Genomic DNA, 21,037 nt, shown 5'->3' on the forward strand with positions numbered 1-21,037 from the left:
CGATTATTGTACCCCTTCACCTGGAGCTCTTCTCCTAGCTTTAGACAGAGGCATACATGAAATTTATGTTGACGTGGTGCCCTGGCATTCAGCCCTGTCCCAGGACGGGATCCCAAACACAGACGCTTGATCCACACGGGAACGACCCAACGCTCCTCCCGACCCCCCTCACGCCCAGCCGCCACCGCCGATCGCTCGGCACCTTCCCCACCCGCCCGCGCCCTGGCCCACGCGTGGAGCGGGGAACGCAGGGTGGGGAGAACGAGCTGCTGCCGCCGCCGCCCCCCCCCCCCCCCCCCCCCCCCAGCTCCAGTGCTGTGAGGGGTTTTTTTTTGATGGTTTTTGCTTTTTGTAGCATGTTTAGGCTTTTGGGAGGGGGCTCGCCGCGGGCACAGTGCTGCGTACGACTACTACTGCCACAACAAGCAGCGAGGCCGACATTATAACCCGCGGGCGGAACGAGAGAAGGAGGCCGCGCCCTCCCCTTCTCACCGGGGAGCTGCCTCCCCTCGCCATGTGAGGGGCGGCCGCTGTTTCCCCCCTCCCCGCCGGGCGGCAGCCGAGGGCCGCCTCCCTCCCTTCAGGGCGGGCGTTGGGGCCGCGGCCTCCCTCCTGCCGGGGGTGGTCGAGGGTCGGTGGGAAGGGCCCGGGGGCTGCCGGCGGATGAGCGCGGCCCGGCGGAGGCTCCGGATGACCTGGACGAAGGAGCTGGTGGCGTACTGCCTGCTCCTGGGGCTGTCCTTCCCCCTCCTGCTGCTACTGCCGCTCCTCTGAGATGCGCCGGGCGACGGCTCGTCCCCGCCGCGAGGGGACGGGCGGGAGGAGCCGGCGGGAGCCCCGCTGTGCCGGCCGGCGTGCGGCCGGCGACAGCAACCCGAGGGAGTGACGCCCCGGCGAGGGACGATGAGGAGCTCGGGCGGGCTTTGCAGCGGTGCCACCCAGCCTGCGCGGGCGGGCGGGCTGCCTCTCCCTGCGGGGGGGGCCGGCCGCGGCCCCGGCCGCGCTCCGTCCTTGCGGGTGTGATGCCGCCGCCGCGCTCGCCGCCCCCCCCCCCCCCCCCCCCCGGCTGACGGGGACGCCTGGCAGAGCCGCGGCGTCGTAGCTCCCCTTTCGCCTTCCCAAGTGGAGCTTCAGCGGCTCGGGGCCGGTGGCGCCTCCGCCCCTGAGGCGGCCTAGATGAGCCGGCGGCCGCGGGCACTGCCACCGTAGCCCCCTCAGCCCGGGGTCGGCGGCCCGCGCGTCGCCACCCTCCCTTGCCCCAGCGCCGCGGGGCCACCGCGGGCCCCCCGCCTCCGCGCCCGCCAGACGGCGGCTGTAGCCGGGGGCAGCTGCCGGCCGCGGCGCTCGCGTTGCTGCAAATCCGCCGCTCTGCGGGGCGGAGTGTGTCCCCGCCGGCTTGCCGTGCGGGGAGGCGGGACGGGGGCCGGCTGAGATGGGAGAGAGCATGTCCAAGAGGCTGAAGCTGCAGCTGGGCGGCGAGGCGGAGATGGAGGAGCGGGCTTTCCCCAACCCCTACCCCGACTACCAGCCCCACGGAGCCGGAGCCGCGGCCGCCCCCAGCGCGGCGGACGCCCATCGGGACAAGGCGCTGCTCCCGCCGGAGGAGGAGGAGTCCCTCCCCTTCGGCGCCGATGGGAAGGTGAGTCTCAGTTCCCCGGGCCCTGCCTCACCCGCGGGGCGCTTCCTCCCCACAGCGGCGCGGGCGGCCGTGAGCGCTGCTCCGGGGCGTCCTGCGGCGGGGCCCTGGGTCCGCCGCGGCCTCCGGCGGCGCGGTGGGGCGGCCCGCGGCCTGTCCGCGCCGCTGCGGAGCGGAGCGCCGTGCGGCGTGGCAGAGGCAGCGGCCTCGAGGGCTCCTGAGGGGAGAGGCGGGCGGGGTGCGCTGAGGGACGGTGCGGGAGGGAGCTCTGCGCTGGCTCGGCCCGGCCGCACGGCTTGGAGTCGGCGGAGGCGACTGCCCGAAGCTGTTTATTTTACTCTTGAATATGAGTGAACACGGTGCAGGGCCTGGAGGTAGCGCTGCCCGTGCTGCAGTTACCAGTTCTGTCACACCGTTTAGAAATTGCCCGAGTTTCACCAGAGAAAGTGCGCAGGGAAGGAAAAAGGTCAGCAGGCATCGAGAAAACACGAGTCTCTCTTCAGGTAGCAGCAACGCTCAGGCTTCAGGTGATGCTGTACCATTCTCCAAGGCATGTGTTTACTGGCATACACATGTTTATAGGTTTGGGTGCACCATGACAGGCACCTGGCAGTCAGTTTGGGCCAGCAGAAGGTCTGCCTGGTGGCGCTGGTTACGGTGAGGTTCACAGTCTTCCTGCTCCACTTACCTCCTTGACACCACACGCTGCTGGTTGGGGAGCTATGTGCATTTTAGGCTTTAAGCATGGAAGCTGCTTTGGCCCGTTACCATGCAGGCTGGCTTAAGCTGCAGAAGGAGTACCAGAATATGGACCTTCTGTCAATTTAGCCCCTGAGCAGCCTTATTTTTTAATACTGTGCTGCTTTGTCATCTTTTGGATGAAAAACACTGCATGGTGACATTGCTAGAAACACAAATGCGCTGAGTGAGAAGCTAACTTTCCTAACTCATTCGACTGTACGTTGGGGTGAATAAAGGAGAGAGCCTTTAATCTCAGCTCTGTATTTTCCTGCTTGTGGCAATGAGGAATTACCTTGACTTACTGATAGGGTTGGTGATGCCCAGCAGTGAGAACAGCATTTTTTCCTGAGCATCGTGAGAATGAGCAGGACAGCATCAGCTCACTATCAGTCCGAGGCAATGAAAGGTTTAACTAGTTGTTGCAGCTGAGGTTTATGAAGTTGTGTGTGGCTAAGCAGAGTGCACAGAGAGAATACTTTGGGGGATTGGTGTCTTACTGCTGCAGCTAATTGCAGCTGTCAAAAGCAAGACTTGGCATTTGAAAAATGTTAAAAAGCAAGGGTAGGTTTGGAAGTGGAATCTGCTTTGTTTTTACAAAAATCCATGGTAGTATACGGTGTGCTGGTAAAACTAATTTTTTCTGTGTGTGTGTGTGAAAGAGAACTGTGATGTCTTTGTTCTTTTGTATCTGGCTCAGTATATAAAAAACATCCAAGTATGATGAGTTGAGTATGAAGGCAGAGAGGAGGTGGCAGAACAGGTATATTGTTAAATGGGTAAAAAACATTCCAAGAACTTTCTTCTAAGTCCTTCTGTAGATCAGTCATCCTTCTTATGTACCTGCTTTAGATCCCACACTTCATGTCCATTTTTTAAAAGAGAAGATAAGCCTTCATTTACTGCTGATCTGGGTTGACTACAGCTTTCCAAAGTGAGAACTGATGTCAGAGAAGGTGAACTTCCTTAAAAATTTTTTTTAGAGAATACTAGCTGTATTGCAGAATGATTCAAGTGTAATTTACTTCAGATTTAATTCTTGAATGAATCCAAATTCAGAGACCACCTTCTGTGGTAGAGCTGAAATGAATTAGTGAATTTGTAGCCCTAGATCCACATTAGGAATGTCTGTTCTGCTCTGCTGTAGATGAGTATGCTATTTTACAGTGGGTGCAAATGTTTTTTTCCCAGCATCAATGGCGGATGACATTCCTTGTAACTGTGTGGGAGTTGGCAGCTTTTTGTGCAGGTTTGTTCAGAAAATATCTTTGAGCACCTGTGTAGCTGTGTATTTCATAAAAGGTGGTGTCTGGGCTTTGTTGCATTCAAAAATATGAAGCTCCTCTGGAAAAGAATCATCTTCTGTACTGCATTAAAGTGATGTAACTACAGCAACTTTCAGTGGTCTTTGAATTTTTTCAACTCTGTGCATTTTATAGGAGAAGGCAGATGTGAGTGTACATTTTCTTTTGTTTCTACTTCTGCAAAATCTGAGGAATTGTCCTACATATTTCTGGGCTAGAACATAGCTATGAATATACTTATGTGTATTTATATTCTTTGCAGCATTTGCATATTGTCAGTCCTAGTACTATCCTGACTTTTATGAGGTTTTCTGATTAAGTATTTAGGAGTGCTTTTGTTGTTGTTTGTGGTTTGGCTGGTTTTTTGGTTTGGTTTTGGTTTTTTTTTTTCATTTAGCAGGCTCTAGTCACATCAGAGAAACATTTTTGCCTGCCTGAAGCCCCAGTGAAGACAAAAGGACTTTACACAGGTCAGGGAGTCTGTTCTGTAAATGGCTGCACACAATAGCACAAGTTTCCTAAAAATGAGAGCAGCTTTCAGAAGCTCTCAGTGCACTGCGTAATTTCTTCCTCCCATCTGCTGCTATGTGGAGCGGTGAGCACCGAGTGACTCACGCAATGACAGCTAGAGGTGTGCAGGGCTCTGCCGTTGTCATGGAAGGCAATGCATTATTAATCCATCCATTTGATTTCATAAGCTGCCATGATTGCCATCTAAAATTCATCCAGCTGATCAAAGGACAAGAAGATCTTCAAGTCATTGCCAGAAATGTGAGACAATTGGGACAAAGTGCTGCATATGGAAGCGTGTGTTTGTATGCGTAAGGTGCAGTTCAGGAGCAGTATGTGGAAGCAGGAGGAGAGAAAACAAAGTTTGAGGCTGCTGATTTGTCGTCTTAAAATAGTCACAGTAAACACTGCAGTTATCTAGGTGGGCTGTGCTCACGTAGTTGAAATTCACCTTTTCTTAACTAGATTTCTTCACCGTGAAAATATTGTGGACTTGCATTGCTTCTGTAACTTGTCTGAGAAAGCTGAAGGTAATAATTAATCAGCATTAATTCTAGATTAATAAGAAACATAATTTTAAATGTTTTTAAAAAATGACAAATCTTTCAACTAAATATATATCCTGTAGCCCTTTTCCTTTTGATGTGGATCCCACAGTGATACCGTAGCCTGAAAAAGTACCTAGAGATGTTATCTTAAAGTCATGCAAAAGTTTTCAAAATGGAAATGTAAATGGTTAGGGAGGCAGAGAAATGAATAGACAGCTATAGTCTCTGAACAAAGCATATTCCCTAGTTCATGGGAAAATCAGTTTGTTAAGTTTCATTTAATTTTTAATTTACTGTAATTGTTTATTGGGGAAAGCATTAATATTTGAAAAGCAGATGTTCTTCTGATAGTTTCCTGTGCATTGTAAGCGACTTTCATTATAAACTCATCTATTCTTAAATGTGACGATATCAGGCTATGGGCCTGTGCAGGTTGGGAACCAGAGAGTAACTCATCTTAGCAGTGTTGTGCTTTGCTGAACTGAAACAGAGGCAACCTATAGCTGCAATTAATGTCAAGACTTATTGGCATTGTGTTGTCCATTAGCTGTGGGTGGGGCACCGAGAATGGGGAGGTCTGCACAGGCTCGTATAAAGTGGGGCAGCCAGTTTTGGCTCAGAAACGGTTTTATCAAAACCTTCTTGTGGTAGGGAGCTACGAAGCTGTAATGGATTTCCTAGGAAGGGGAAGGGTGAGGAGAGCTTGCTGGTAAGGGGTGGCAATGGCTTGTTCAAGGAGCTGGCTCCACAGATTACCCACCGATATCAACCTCAGATTGCCCACCATCCTCAGAGCCACCATAGCTCTGTGGCTACATCCATAGCGTAGTCAGGTGTAATTTGGGAGCCACCTTTGCACCATCTGCAGGCCAGTGACTTGGGAACCGAAGGTAGGCTGATCTTCCCTGCTCATCCAGGAGAAGGTGGAAGCAACCTGATGTGGATTTTGTGGTTTTGGAAGAAAAGCACCCTGTTGTCAAGACATTACCACATCCCAGCCCTTGATCTAAAATCGTCTGAATTTGTTGTGGAATCATAAGGGGGTACTCTTTGACAGCACTGAAATTGGATTCAAACTTTATGATAGGTCACTGGGATATGCAAAGGGTAACTTCTTTTTTAGGCCAATTCTTTCTTGATAAGCTTTTTCTGACTTGTCATAATATTTCAAGAGTATTACTAAAAGGTTGTGTGTTCTGACAAAGGTATACAATGTATTTAATTAGGCTTTGCAGGGATCCTGTTTTAAAGCTAATGATGCTTATTGGCAAAGATTATCACTTAATGGGGATACAGAATATTTACTTAATCTTTCAGGTGATTTAGTGGTGTTTAGTTTCCTGGTGCTCTCTATCTCGTTAGTTCTGATCATTCCTTTATGTTGCTTTTCAGTCTTCCTCCTCTTTTAAAATATGCCAAAAAAAAAAATCCTTTGTCATTGCCTCATTCTTCCTTTTCCTCCCTGAGGTATTTTTTGTATTTATTGGATTGTCTCGCTGGGCATTTTAGTTGTCTCGCTGAGAGCAGCAAGCTCTCTCTGTTCTGGAACTGATTCCACAACCACTTATTCTAACGGGAATCGTACCACTCATTGCACTGGAGGCAAAATTGAACCTCTAGAGGCAGTAAATCTATCTTCTTACTTTCTGGCTGGAGCTGTGGGATGAGGTAGCTGTGTTTCTTGAGATTGCCACTTTTTTGGCTGTTTCCTGGCATCCCATCTCAGATGTGTTCTATTTTAATAGAGACAGTATTTTCTGTACTCAAAGTCATGGTTCTGTTGAAGGAAAGTTTGTTTCGCTTTTTGGGAGTCTTGGTCAAAATTGAGAATCACTTTACTGAACTTCAGCATGTATTACTAACTCATGGCAGTCAGTGTACACAGTCTGAGAGGAAAAGCTGCTGCTTCTTTCCTATGCTGCACATCAGCATCAAATACCACTTAGTGCTTTTCTGATGCTTTTATATTGAAAGCCTCTCCTGTAATTCAGGACAATAACTGCATGTGGCTTTAGTCAACCAGTTCTGAATGAAGATACTTTTAAAAATCAAAACCCAAGTTCTGATTAAATTGTCTCAGGTCTGTCCACTCTTCACCGGTTTCTAGTTTTATCTTGTAGACTTGGGTGTTACTGGCTAGTTGCATGGGCGAGTGCAATACAGATACTCATTTTCTGGTGGAAATAAATTCTATTTGGGGTCTAACTGCACAACATTGGTATGCTATTAAGATCAATACATGGAATATAGCTGCTGACCGTGCATCAAAATAATTTAGGCAATACTGGTAGAGGTTTCAGCTTTTTTTACAACTTGTGGACCACCTGAAAATGTCCCAACTAGGCCAGAGACCTCTGTGTAGTGAGTGAATTTAAATCCTACTCACAACAGACTTCAGTTTTCTTAGTTTCCAAGAACTAGCATGCTGGTGTTAGGCTACCTGGAGGACCAGTGATTTTCAGTATTGTTCTTTTGCTTTATCAGACTCCATTTCCCAAAACATAGGATGATGTTGCTTGGTGCCTGTTAAACATGCTTATTTTTGTTATCAATAATCTGAAGCTTTTTGATGACTCTTCATGATGATCTAAATCTTTAGGCTTTGTCTTTTTGCAGCCTAATCACCATTGAGACAAATAGCTCCTTTTACACAGAAAGGCATTAGAGGCAGAGTCTCATTATTTCTTGCATGCTTTAAACAATCCTTTCTGTAACTTGAATGGATTGCCTTTTAATGCTGTTTTTCATGCCCTCATCTCCTCTGAGGTAGGGCGATGACTACATTTAAAGCCTATTCCTAAGTTGGTATTTGTAGCAGCCTAATAGTTTGCTTACAGCTATTGATTTCTCTCTCTCTCTCTTTCCCTCCCTTCCCCCTTTTTTCTTTTCTTTTTTTTTCTTTCTTTTTCCCCCACTATCACATGTATGGCACTAGGTGCCAGATCACTGAAAAACAGAGCAGTGTGTTCTACAGACAGCAGTGTTTCAAATAATTTATTAAGCATGTTGATTTGCGGAACTGGCATTTGTTTCTGGAAGGACCTAACTGAGTAGTAGCAGAGTTGTGTTTAACTGTTTCAGAGGCTGGGTGATGAGATTTCTTAGTATTTGATATTTTTGGAGAAGGAAAAAAAGCTGCTCTTGGAGCTGTAACAGTCTTGATTTAGGTAAAAATGAAGTAAAACTTAATTTACTGTAAAAACAGGGCAGATCATTTCCCAGCTGACGTTGCTAGGTTCTGCATGTGGTATCCTACTGCCATTCCTTCTGGTCTGCTCTTGCAGGAGCTCTGTGGAGGTGAACGTGAGACCTCATTCTGCTTCAGTAAACCCATGTTCCAGCGCGTGGGTGTGAAACCTGGCTCCCTTACAGTCGGTGGCAAAGTTCCCAATGATTTCAGTATGGCCAGGATTTCTCATTTCAGCAGAGCTGTGAATCGTCCCCCACCCCGTTCTCCCTTACCAGTGTCTGACATGTCCCTCGTGCAGTCTTCTCTGCAAGTTTGGTTTTTGAATGAGTCCTCACTGCAGTGCCAATTTGAGCTGTATTCTTTTCTCCGTGAAATGTGCTTTGCCTGAAAGAAAACCCAGGACCATGTTATGTCTCCTGCTCTACGCATCACCAATAATAAAGTTACTTCTCTGTGAAATCTATCTTAACCTGATTTAAACTGAGATGAAATAAAAGTGTATTTTGCTTGTTGAGTAGGTAGCACTCTGTGTATAGGCCATCTCCTTGCTACTTCTGCATAATCAACCACTTCCCTCTTCAGTCTAGTTTTGCATGTAGCATCAGTCCCCCAAAGGGTGATGGGGTAAAATAAAATGGTGTAACGGTAAAATAGGGTTAATAGTAAGATGGTTGTTTTGGGAGCTGGTGGTGGCAGCAAGAAAGGCAACTTCTGAGGAAGCTGAGCTCAGGTCTCCACTGTCCTGCCCTGAGTCTGCACAAGTTACTTGGCATAGATGTGTTGAGATGCAAATAAATGCTGGTGTTTTTGAAAAACACGTTAATATCTAAATGTCATTGATAAAGGCAAATGAGATAACTCACCTTACGTCAGTCAAACCAGGGTATTACTGCTAACCACAATTGGAGTGCCGTGAGGTCTCACGGTGGTGTTGTCAGACTTACCTAAGCACTGGGCTATCTGGTCCAAATGTGCATGCTTTATTTTAAAACTTTAAGTTACAGGCTTCTCTTACCTACCAGAAATCATCGTATAAAACACATACATAGCAGCTGCTTATTGCCTCATCTGCTCTTGGTGCTGGTTTGTTGTAAAGCTGGATATGGAGAGGTAGTTCGGGAAGAATTGGTATTTTATTGTAATATCAACTGCAAGTGATATGTGTGTTTCTTTTAGAAGATTTTTGTTTGCATTGTGGTGTATTTTTTGTAGAATGTGTGTGTAGTTTTAGAGCTGGGTTTACAAAAGAAGATTATTTAAGTTCGTTTTAGGAACCCTACAAATGAAAGAAGGCAGATAGGGGAAACAGGTATTGCTGACAAGGACAGCACAATATGGACACCATGGCATTAGTGCCAAAGGTGAGTGATGTTGCATATATGCTTACATTCCTTAGGTTTTTGTTGGCTTTAAAAGGTTTTGGATTGGCATGTAGCTTTGCATGCTGTTTTGCTGCAATGGAATCATAGAATCATAGAGTGGTTTGGGTTGGAAGGGACCTTAAAGATCATCTAGTTCCAACCCCCCTGCCATGGGCAGGGACACCCTCCACTAGACCACGTTGCCCAAAGCCTCATCCAGCCTGGTCTTAAACACTTCCAGGGATGGGGCACCCACAACCTCTCTGGTGGGCAACGCTGCAGTGCCCCACCACTCTCACAGTAAAGAATTTCTTCCTAACATCTAATCTAAACTGACCCTCCTTCAGCTTGAACCCATTACCCCTTGTCCTGTCACTACACTCCCTGACAAACAGTCCCTCACCATCTTTCCTGTAGGGCCCCTTCAGGTACTGGAAAGCCGCAATTAGATCTCCCCAGAGCCTTCTCTTCTCCAGGCTGAACGATCCCAACTCTCTCAGCCTGTCCTCATAGGAAAGGTGCTCCAGCCCTCTGATCAACTTTGTGGCCCTCCTCTGGACTCACTCCAACAGCTTGATGTCTCTCTTGTACTGAGGCCTCTAGAGCTGGATGCAGTACTCCAGGTGGGGTCTCACAAGAGCGGAGTAGAGGGGCAGGATCACCTCCCTCGACCTGCTGGTCACGCCTCTTTTGATGCAGCCCAGGACACGGTTGGGTTTCTGGGCTGCAAGCGCACACTGCTGTCTCATGGTGAGCTTCTCGTCAATCAGTACCCCCAAGTCCTTCTCCTCGGGGCTGCTCTCAATCCATTTCTCGCCCAGTCTGTAGTTGTGCTCAGGATTGCACCGACCCACGTGCAGGACCTTGCATTTGGCCGTGTTGAACTTCATGCGGTTTGCATGGGCCCACCTCTCAAGCCTGTCAAGGTCCCTCTGGATGGCATCCCTTCCCTCTAGCGTGTTGACCACACCACACAGCTTGGTGTCGTCAGCAAACCTGCTCAGGGTGCACTCGATCCCACTGTCCATGTCGCCGACAAAGATGTTGAACAGTGCTGGTCCCAGTACCGACCCCTGAGGAACACCACTCGTCACCATTCTCCACTTGGACATTGAGCCATTGACCACAACTCTTTGAGCGTGACCATCCAGCCAATTCCTTATCCACCGCGTGGTCCATCCATCGAATCCACATCTCTCCAATTTAGAGACAAGGATGTCGTGTCGGACAGTGTCAAATGCTTTGCACAAGTCCAGGTAGATGATGTCAGTTGCCCTTCCCTTATCCACTAACGCTGTAACCCCATCATAGAAGGCCACCAAATTTGTCAGGCACGATTTGCCCTTAGTGAAGCTGTGCTGGCTGTTGCCAGGCACAGAGGTGAGACTGACCGGCCTGTAGTTCCCTGGGTCTTCCTTTTTTTCCCTTCTTAAAAATGGGTGTTATGTTTCCCCTTTTGCAGTCGGCGGGAACTTCACCAGACTGCCAGGACTTCTCAAATATGATGGGGAGTGAAAAAGCAATATGTTTCAAATCACAAAACAATTAATTTGCAAAACCAACATATTTGTATTTTTCTGCACTACTTTTGTTTCTTGCTGATAATAAGCCTTTCTTGTTACCATAATCAATATGGTACAGGGTTCTGGTGGGTATTATGGGGGATGAGCTTGCATTTTTTTTTTTTGTGTTTTGTTGATCTGAAACTTGAGCATTGTTTAGGATGATAGTTGTTGTTCTTCCTGCAATAGCAGAGGAATAATGCAGCAGCTGAATTCCTGGAGAGAGCCATTTCTACTTGTTAAAGTTATTCTTCAGCTCCTGTTATCACACAGTCTGTTGTGAACCAGGAGTAAATGTGATACTGGATATCAGAGGTCAGGCTTCCTGTTTTTTGTTTTTCCTAACAGGAATTACAAGAGTCACCTGCAGAAAAGGCTGAATGCCAGCTGGAATCATCCTCATGAAATGAATACGCTTCTCATGAAAATCAATCTGTGCTCAACATGAATTAGTGTGCTTTATGCTCAGCTGTAATGCTGCCATAAGATTCCTTGAAGGAGATTTATAAATCTTCTAAAGCTACCTTTCAACATCCATTTCTTTATGTAATTAATTTATTCTAGTGCCTGTAAGCATCTGTTATAAGCTTACAGAGGAATCTTATCAAATTGTGGTGGGATGACACTGGCTGGGGGTCAGGTGCCCACCAAAGCTGCTCTATCGCTCCCCTCATTCACTAGACAGGGGAGAAAAGGTATAACAAAACACTTGTGGGTCGAGATAAGGACAGGGAGAGATCACTTGCTAATTATCGTCACGGGCAAAATAGACTCAACTTAGAGAAAAAATTCATCTAATTTATTACCAAGCAAAACAGAGTAGAGCAATGAGAAATAAAACCAAATCTTAAAACACCTCCCCCCACCCCTTCCGTCTTCCCAGGCTTAACTTTACTCCTGGTTTCAACCTCCGCCCCCCCTCAGTGGCACAGGGGGACGGGGAATGGGGGTTGTGGCCAGTTGATCACCCATTGTTTCTGCTGCTCCTTCCTCCTCAGGGGGAGGACTCCTCTCATTGTTCCCGTGCTCTAGCGTGGGGTCCCTCTCACGGGAGACAGTCCTCCATGAACTTCTCCAGCGTGAGTCCTTCCCATGAGCTACAGTTCTTCACGAACTGCTCCAGCGTGGGTCTCTCCCACGGGGTGCAGACCTTCAGGAGCAAACTGCTGCAGCGAGGGTCCCCCATGGGGTCACAAGTCCTGCCAGCAAACCTGCTCTGGCGTGGGCTCCTCTCTCCACGAGTCCACAGGTCCTGCCAGGAGCTTGCTCCAGCGTGGGCTTCCCACGGGGTCACAGCTTCCTTCAGGTGTCTCCACCTGCTCCAGCGTGGGGTCCCCCATGGGCTGCAGGTAGAATTTCTATGCCCGCTCATCCTTCCTCCATGGGCTGCAGGGGGACAGCCTGCTTCACCATGGTCTTCACCATGGGCTGCAGGGGGATCTCTGCTCCGGCGCCTGGAGCACCTCCTGCCCCTCCTTCTGCACTGACCTTCGTGTCTGCAGAGTTTCTTACATCTTCTCACTCCTCTCTCTGGCTGCAAAAGCTCTACCTAACTGGTTTTTTTCACTTCTTAAATATGTTATCACAGAAGCGCTGATTGGCTTGGCCTTGGCCAGCGGTGGGTCCGTCTTGGAGCCGGCTGGCATTGGCTCTATCAGACACAGGGGAAGCTTCTTGTAGAAGCCACCCCTGTACCCCCCCCCCCGGTACCAAAACCTTGCCGTGCAAGTCCAGTACACAAATGAATAGTGATGGTGCGTGGTTGTTAAAGCTTCAGAGCCACCAAAACAAGAAAAAAAAAAAGAGTGGTGGAGGAGTAGGTAGCTGGGGAGAACTTTGTTGCTACTCATGACCTGTTCGCACTGGCATAAGCTTGGGAGTAGCTAATAATTATAATAGAAAAAAATCTTTTCATCTGCACTTTTCCAAGCACTGACTCAAGATAGGTAAGTTACGATTCCTGTTTTAGAGAGAGATGCCAACCTGAGCTAAATTATTTGTATGGGACTGAGGTTTCAAAGCAGAACCCAGGTGTCCTGATGTCCTAGTCCTCCCCTCCTGCCTCTAAGCAATTTGATCTGGTGTTTGATAAAAAATATCCTGATTTGTTAACAGTAGGTGTATTGTCAGAACAAAAAGATAACCAACCTGCTTGTGATGTGCAGTAGGTAAACACAGGAGTCTGAAATCTTAGTTCACTCTTGTCAGATAAACTGAGCACTATGTCTGGATGCATCCACATGGATGTCCTCACACTGGTTCACCATATGCTTGGCATAGCTGTCTTTTGAAGGAGAGGAGCCCTGCCCTTGGGGAAGGTTTTGTTCTGTGTTGAGACTTCACTGAGCTAGTTAAAAGGGGGGGGGGGGGGTTGTGTGTGTATGGTACAGTTTCCTAACAAAAAGGTGCTTAATGCCATATTAAGGCCAAAGAGTAGACATCAGATACTGTGTGTGGTTGCTACTTCTAGAGTTACTGGAGAAGGCTAAGGGGTCTCTAGCTCCCACCCAGAGTGTGGGACGTGAGATATAATGGCACAATTTCTTTTTCCTCACCATCATAAAATAATTTGTACTGTTGACCCTGGAGACTTCTGAGTGTGTCAGAGGACTTGTGTAATTCCTATTATCTTTCTGATTCCTGAATCTGTTGAATGGATGTTTGAATTCATTGATTTTTATTTGAAGTTCCACTCTGAACAAGAGTACAAAGCGTGGTGTGTTTAATCAGTTGCATGGTGGCATTCACAACCTGTCATTTTTCTGAACCCCTCCCTTTTGGGGTGTGTTGCCATCAGACAAGAACTTGCCTTCCTCATGAGCTAATTTCTTGTTTTGTTGTAAAACATCATAAGTGTAGATGTGTTTAACATGAAACTAAGCCTTCACCAATCTGATTTGTTTCAGCTGTTATTTGGGAGCAGATTGGGGAAGCAAGTGGTGGAAGGAGATCAAGCACTGTTAAGGAAACAGTAGCTTATTCTCAGTGTAAGCTGACAGGTAGACAAATTTCATAATGCTATTTTTCTGGATGGTGATGACCATTGCATTGTGATCTTGGTTTGGGAGGTGGGGAAGCTCTGCTGGCTTCCATGTTCCTAGAGAGTTTCTCTTCCAGATGTTCATGGATAACTGAGATAGGGTCACAAGCGATGTACGCTTGGGGCTTTCTGTAAAGGAAAGAAAAAACACATTCAGAAAATATTTTTGAGTGGCACAAAGATTCTGTACATCACTATTTTGTCAAAGTGATGCAATTATCTGGTAATGATAAAGCTTTTCCTGTAGCCCAGGAAGGGAAGAGGTTTTTTTGTTTCTCACTCTCTAGCTCCATAGTAGATAAATTGTTCTAGAAGTAAACCTAGACCTTAGGCTTTATTTAACTATATAAAATAGCTTTTAATAAATGTGTTGATAGGAAAAGCTGATTGATAAGTGGTACTGTTTATAGAAAAGAAAAAAAAAACCAAGAACAAAACCACAACATTTTTGAGTGTTGTTTCTGATGTTCCCACTCATGTGTAGACTTGTCCTGTGAAGGGTCTTCCTGAATACTCTTTCCCATGGGAGTTAATGGGGCAGTGAATTCTAGTCAATTGACTATTTCCATGTTGCATAGACTGAAGGGAGTAATCAGTAATATATCATACTCATATCATATATCTCATACAGTATGCTTAAGGAGAGAGAAGTGGTGGCAAGAGTAAAGTATCTTGTGTTATTTTTCATATATAGCACCTATGTAAACTTTTCTTGGTCAAAAGTAAAAGCAAGCAATGAATAAAATCAAAGATCTGTCTCTTCAACTTCATGCATGCGCGGAAGCTGCCAAGCTGCTTTTACTCATCTTATTTGTGTCTAGCTCATTCTGTTAGATAGTTGTTCTTTAATAGTTTGCTGCATTTAACAGCCTCCTCTCATGATAAAGCATGTCAATCCTAATACTGTTTTGGGAGGAGGAGAGAGCAAGAAGTGAGGGGAAAGGCAATTTATGGCTCTAAGCAAGTTGCCTTCCATGTGGTGATCACAAACTGGGACGTCAAAAAGAGTCTTGGATCTAGGAAGAAAATGGTAATACATCATGGATGATGTGATTAAGCACATCATTAAAGACTATGGGTTGACTTTGGCTTCGTTGTCCTAATAATGAGCATTTATTTTCCTTTGGCTATTTCCTGCTCCATAGTGCCACAAAGGATGTCCAGGGACCTTGTGATGAGAGCAGCCACCTGTGAAACAGGGCTTGTAGGTTTACTGTGCTGTGTTCATCCATAACGCGGTCTTAGTACCAGGACCCTGAATGGAGTAATTGGCCCATGGAGTGGCGGCAGATGTTTGTCTTCTGTTTGCTTTTATTCACCTTTTATTTGTCTCAGAGAAGTTTTACATACTGTTGTACAGTTAATACAGAGCCTGAGATAAGAGGCAGCATATAGTTACATACTGCCACAGTATCCATAGCCGCTCTTCATGTGTCTTTAAAGCATCCCCAGATAATTTTTGTTTAATGTAGATACTAATAACTTACTCTAATATGTAATGAGAATGCATTACATGGGACACACTTAAGATGAACCACCTTGACACTGCTAATTGCTGCATGTAGTATTTATTCCCTAGTTATTTTTTGTTTTTTTCCAAACAAGAAAGTGGAGCAGCCAGCTTGCATTCTTGGATTCTTTCCTTTCTTGACTCGCTCCTTTTCTCCTGTCTCCTGTTTTCAGGTCAGTGTTCGGTTCTCAAAACGGATCCAGACAAAAATCAAGGACCTTCTGCAACAAATGGAGGAAGGGCTGAAGACAGCAGATCCGCATGATTGCTCTGCCTATACTGGCTGGACTGGTGAGAAAGCTAGAATTTGCTTGAAGTGTGTTTGTTAAATGGCATGACTGGTTTTAGTCACAGGAGGAGGTTCTGATATTCTCACAGGAGCAGCAGAAATATTGTGATACAGGCATTTGCATTAGTTGGTTTCTTTTTACTCTGGACCCTTGGTCATTACCGTCTGGAATGACCTTGCATTGATTTCGGTGGACAAAGGATCTATTTAGAGAGAGATAATTGGCTTTTGTATATGGAGATCTTTGTCTTGGAAAAGGAGTGGAGTTTCTAAGGCTATTCCTTCTTTTGGCTTACCTCTAATTTCTTTAATAATTTCTTAAAATTGGTTATTTTCACCTTTTCCTGTTCAACTTGACTGATAGCAGTTTTGCGAGGGTAACAGCATCTTCTCATCATTTGGCCAAGGGGGAGCTGTTCTGTGCTTGAGCCCTAAAATCTGGAATGTGGATAGTTTGGCTCTGCTTACTCTGTCTGTACAAAAATGGTAACATGAACATGTGAGGAAGGGGGTGTATGGAGGTGGGGTTGCAAGATGAACCCCATGAAGATGAAGGTGAAGTATGTGAAGATAAACAGGCGTGTGCAAGCGCTGGTCATTGCTAGGCACTGTTGTTCATTTAGCATTGCATCACTGATGCTGTCCAAATGTGAATGAGCTCTTCTGATCCTTTAGGCAGAGCCTGCAGTTGTCAAGCCTGGTGCGGCCACTGCTCTTCAAGCTGCTAAAATGCTTTTCTGTCTCAGCCTCTTAAGTGCCACTTTGCTATTACGATGGCGTACTCTATTCCTGCTCTGTCTAGCTCATGCTTCAGACATGCTTTTAGCACAGGATATTTGAAATGTGCCAGAAGGAGATCTATTCTTTTGTCTTCGTTGTCGTGAGAGGAAGCAGCTTGAGAAACTGTCCAGGGTTTGCCCTTGCTCAGGCTTAATTCTGGCAATGAAAGGGTAAAATTTCTTTGCTTTCTTCTTGATGTTTCAGTACAGATGGTGCTGTGGGTGGATGGGTGGGGAAGTTTTAGACAACTCAGACTTAAACACTAGATGTGTTTCAGGGTCTGAAAGTGAGTGGCTGCTAAGTAAGTGCCGAAGATCTCAAGTGGTGGGCTTTTTCGCGCTGACATTACAAAATGGCTCCTGGGGAGCTGTGTTCTGACACTGTAACTGACAACTGAAGTTACAGCTGATAAACCAGAGCATGCTGAAAATGAGTCATAAGCTAAAAGTAACACAGCCATCATTAGCTGAAACAAGAAGATAGATGAAAAAGTAATACAGTCTAATGAGAATGGGGGTTTTCCACCCTGTAGAAGGATCACCAACTACATCTATTCCAAGTTGTAAACTTCTTTTGAGGCTCCTGTGGAATTGACTCTGAATAAAAATATTTAAGCGATCTGGCTTTTAAAATACGTAGGGCAAATAGTTTCTCCCCAAACTTCCTTGCAGCATTTTACAAGTGTGCACATCAGAAGGTAAAAGCAATGCTGAAAACAACTGCTCTCCATGCTCTGAAACAGGCGTTTGAGATGCAGCATGGTCAGGAGATAATTTACTTCTGCACGTGTACACTTGCAGTTGGCCAGTAAACATCCACTGTCTTCAGTCTACATGGTTGCAATTTTTGAGGTTTGATTTTGTTTTAATGGAAAACTATGTAATGAGTTCAATGGAGTGAAACTTGATGTTACCTTCCATCATTCTCTGAGGACTCATTTGCTTTCTGGCTTTTACAAACCAGCTTAACTTGTAAAAGCTCATAATCTCATTGTGAAATACATTTAAGAGTTATAAAGAACCTGGCAAGTTGAATTAAAAAAATCATCAAAAGAGGCTTTTAAAAATGAAATGGAAAATAAATAATTTCTTGCATATAATAGATGAGTATTGTACAATCAATGTACTTGATTGAACACATGCTTGTTGGCCTAAGTTTTTGACTGCAGTGATTTCTTCACCAAGTGTTGGTGCCTGTGTTGTCAATTTTCTTCATTCTCTGTAACTGGGCTTCAGTCTGTCTTTTGGGGTGGTTTTTTTTGTTTGTTTGTTTTTAATTTTTGTCACAATCCAAATTGAAATGTAATCAAGATAGCCTGATGCCTTCCTATTGCATGACCTAGGACCCTTGACTGACATGTTTTAATTGACCAAATACGTGTTTGCGTTTGAGTTACTGGTTCAGAGGCACTAAAGAGGGGAATATGATATACTCGGAAGGGAAAGTAAATGAAACTGTCTCTTTTTTCATGTGATCATTCCAGGCATTGCCCTCTTATATCTGCAACTGTACCGTGTCACGAAAAACCAGAGCCATTTGCAGCGATCTCTTGATTATGTGAAAAGAATCCTTCGCAATCTGAATGGCAGAAGAGTTACTTTCCTCTGTGGTGATGCTGGGCCACTGGCAGTGGGTGCAGTGGTTTATCACAAGCTGAAAAATGACAGTGAATCTAAAGAATGTGTTGCCAAGTAAGTGGTTGTTGGTGGAAAAAGCCATGCCCTTCGTTTGTAGAGAGCATTGGTTCAGTAACATTAGCAAGTGGAGTTTTGGAGGATGGGATTAAAAAACAGAGACTCTTTCTCCCTGATATATTTTCAGTCGAAGAATACAAAATAGGCTTTATCTTTATTAAAGCTGGCTTACACTTGATTCAAGTTATCTTGAGTCCTTTGTCGCTGTAAGGACAGGATGTCCTGGGCATATCTGTAGTGCATGCACGTTTTGATTTTGTCACATTCAAGTGACATTTAACAAAAGCTGCACGCTTGTCATTGGCAATAGGTAGTACTTATGCAGTATGTGATGCTTCCTGTAAAGCGTGGGCTTAATTGTAGATTCATTACAAAATACATACGCTGCAGGGATCTGGAAGCATCCATACAAAGACGTGGTATATTGGACTGATATGTAACAACGATTTAATAAAACAAAGAGGAGGTATTTGTTGAATTGTCAAAGGTGAGAGCTTTAATTAGGTCAGAGCATATGAAGGGTAGCCTGAAAAAAATTCCTACCCCTTTTCAAAGTAATCTAAATGTAGCAAATGTCTTGAGAAATCCCATTTAGGTGTAGAGCTTCCTTGGAGAACTGGCTATACCTTTGCTGGTGTGGAACCGAGTGCTGTCCTGGTGAAGACTGGAAGCACTGGAGCCCTGTGGGGTTTGCATTCAGCACCAGCAATGCACCTGCTAGTAGTCCAGCAGCATACCTTATGCTGCTAGAATTTACAGACTAGCTGTGTGTCCTCATCTCCATTCTGGTTTATATTTGGAAATATAATTGATCTCTTTATAATCTAGAACCCTAGTGTAAGTAATCTCTGCTGCTGTTCCTGAATGACTATTTGTGTTTTTTAATGGATGGTAGGTTTGGGATTTTTTTGCTTTTATAACTGGCAGTAAACTTGGACATGGCATTTTGGATGCAACTAGGAAAACAGTGTTTCTGTAAGGCATGAAGCATGAGTATAGCAAAATGAGATTAGCAGTAAATCTTTTAGTCTCACCTCTCCTTGAAAAGTCATTTCTAGAAGGAGGACTGAAAAGGAGGTTTGATTATTTGCTTCTTTGCTTCCTTTTTTGTTTACAAATATATTCATGACACCAGCTGAGTGGTTCATTGTAGATGTCAAAATGTAATCTATGATTGCACTTTTAACTTTTTACCTTGTAGCTGTCCATTTGTATGATTTGAATAATAAAACTTAACAGTGGACAGTTTAGAAGAAAATAATTTCATTCTAAGTCCAAAGAGTAGTTCCAAGAAAGGAATGATAACATGAAACTTTTTTTTTGTGAGCGGCTTTTCCCTGGTATTAAGCAGTGACAGCCTAAATCGGCCATTGGGGTTGGTGTTTTTGCTCCAGCATGATTTTAAATGCTAACACTTCTGCTGAGTAGTAGTGGCTGGAGGAATCTGGGAATTGAATTTGGTCTTAATCCAGATTTAAAATGTGATCATCTCCATGGTTTCATCTAATTGCCAATTTAATCACAAAAGCTAGAAAGAGACAGGGAGGAAGTGGCAGGAAAACAGATCTCTGCTCTACCTCAGTTCTAGTGCAGACTGGAGAAGTAATAGCAAGGAGTCTCTTTGGAGCAACTGAGAGTTATGATGGCCAGCCCAAGGTTTGTTTTTTTTCCTGTTGCTAAAGGCAAGCAAAACACTTGTGCATAATATCAGTGCCCTTTTCAAAATTGAGCCGCTAAACATTTGAGATGTGTTGCCTAGGAAGGGGGAGTGCTGAATGGTTGTATTGGGGTATTTTTGTTTGGTTTTGTTTTTTCCCTCTTGCACATCTACAATTAAGGGTCCTTGCTTAGGTGAAATTCCCAGAGGCTCCAGGAGGTTTCCCTATTTGTTGGAGTAGCTCTCCAGTCTCCTCCAACCCCCCCATACATCTGTTTCTGTCTGCACAAAAACCTGATAGTTGCACTGATACTCACCTGGCTCTGGCTCCAAGTTGCTGGTCTGTCAGGAGTGGTGGGCATGCAGAGCTCCTGTGTGTAAACTTGGCAGCCAGCTGAATTGGGGAGGGCTGGAGGGAGGTTGTGCGGCTTCAACACTCGTACAAGCCATCAACCAAACTGGAAGCAGAACAATACATAGTCCAGTATGGTTTCTAGAGAAGATGCTCTCTCTCCCCACCTTTCTTGTCTGATGCAGGTTGTTGCAGCTCCAAAGGACAGTCATAAGCACAGATGCTGAACTTCCAGATGAGCTGCTTTATGGCAGAGCAGGTTACCTATATGCCTTGCTGTACCTGAATACTGAAATCGGTCCAGACACTGTCCCACAGTCTGTTATCAAAGAGGTAAGATACTTTTCTCTTTCCAGTGCCACAGCATTAGTGAGATTGAACCGGAATCACTCCTTCACATAATTCAAGGGATTAAGAGAGGGATGCTGGAGAGGAGAGGGACCTAGAACTGGGAACACCATCTCATGCCTCCCTCCAGTCTCTTTCCCCTTTTCCTGCTGCCCAGTTGGGACTGCGACAGGCCAGTGCGGGTGGGTCCATGGCCGGCCATGGAAATGGATCTAATATGTAGCTAGTTTTGGAGCATTTGAGGATGAGAAATTGTTAGGAAAAACCTTGAGAAAGAAGTGTGTAAGTGTTTAAGTGAAAAGGAGGAGAATTCAGTGTGGGGAAGATGCATGACTGTTCTGTAGATAACAGAACCAGAGAAGGCAGGCCTGGAAAAAGGTGATTAGAAATAATTATATATAAAATTTCTACTCTTAGAAATATAAGTGATTCCATCATTTAGGAAAAATTCCATTTCTACCTCAACACTCAAGTCTGAATGAATTGAATATTGTTGCCCTATCACTGTTTATTGTGGC

The 21,037-nt window shown here is 45.4% G+C and overlaps 1 protein-coding gene across 1 annotated transcript in view; it reads left to right on the forward strand.

The window, feature by feature from the left end:
- Positions 1 to 557: 557 nt before the first annotated feature.
- LANCL2 (LanC like glutathione S-transferase 2) overlaps positions 558 to 21,037 on the forward strand; it is a 34,956-nt gene continuing 14,476 nt past the window's right edge. The window contains exons 1-4 of the mRNA XM_075745305.1: positions 558 to 1,639; positions 15,573 to 15,690; positions 17,952 to 18,159; positions 20,357 to 20,504. Of these exons, the coding sequence (XP_075601420.1) occupies positions 1,433 to 1,639; positions 15,573 to 15,690; positions 17,952 to 18,159; positions 20,357 to 20,504 (681 nt within the window). The 5' untranslated portion in view covers positions 558 to 1,432. The remainder of the gene's footprint in view (positions 1,640 to 15,572; positions 15,691 to 17,951; positions 18,160 to 20,356; positions 20,505 to 21,037) is intronic.

The sequence above is a fragment of the Balearica regulorum genome, chromosome 2, assembly GCF_011004875.1.
Source record: "Balearica regulorum gibbericeps isolate bBalReg1 chromosome 2, bBalReg1.pri, whole genome shotgun sequence".
Classification (NCBI taxonomy): Eukaryota; Metazoa; Chordata; class Aves; order Gruiformes; family Gruidae; genus Balearica; species Balearica regulorum.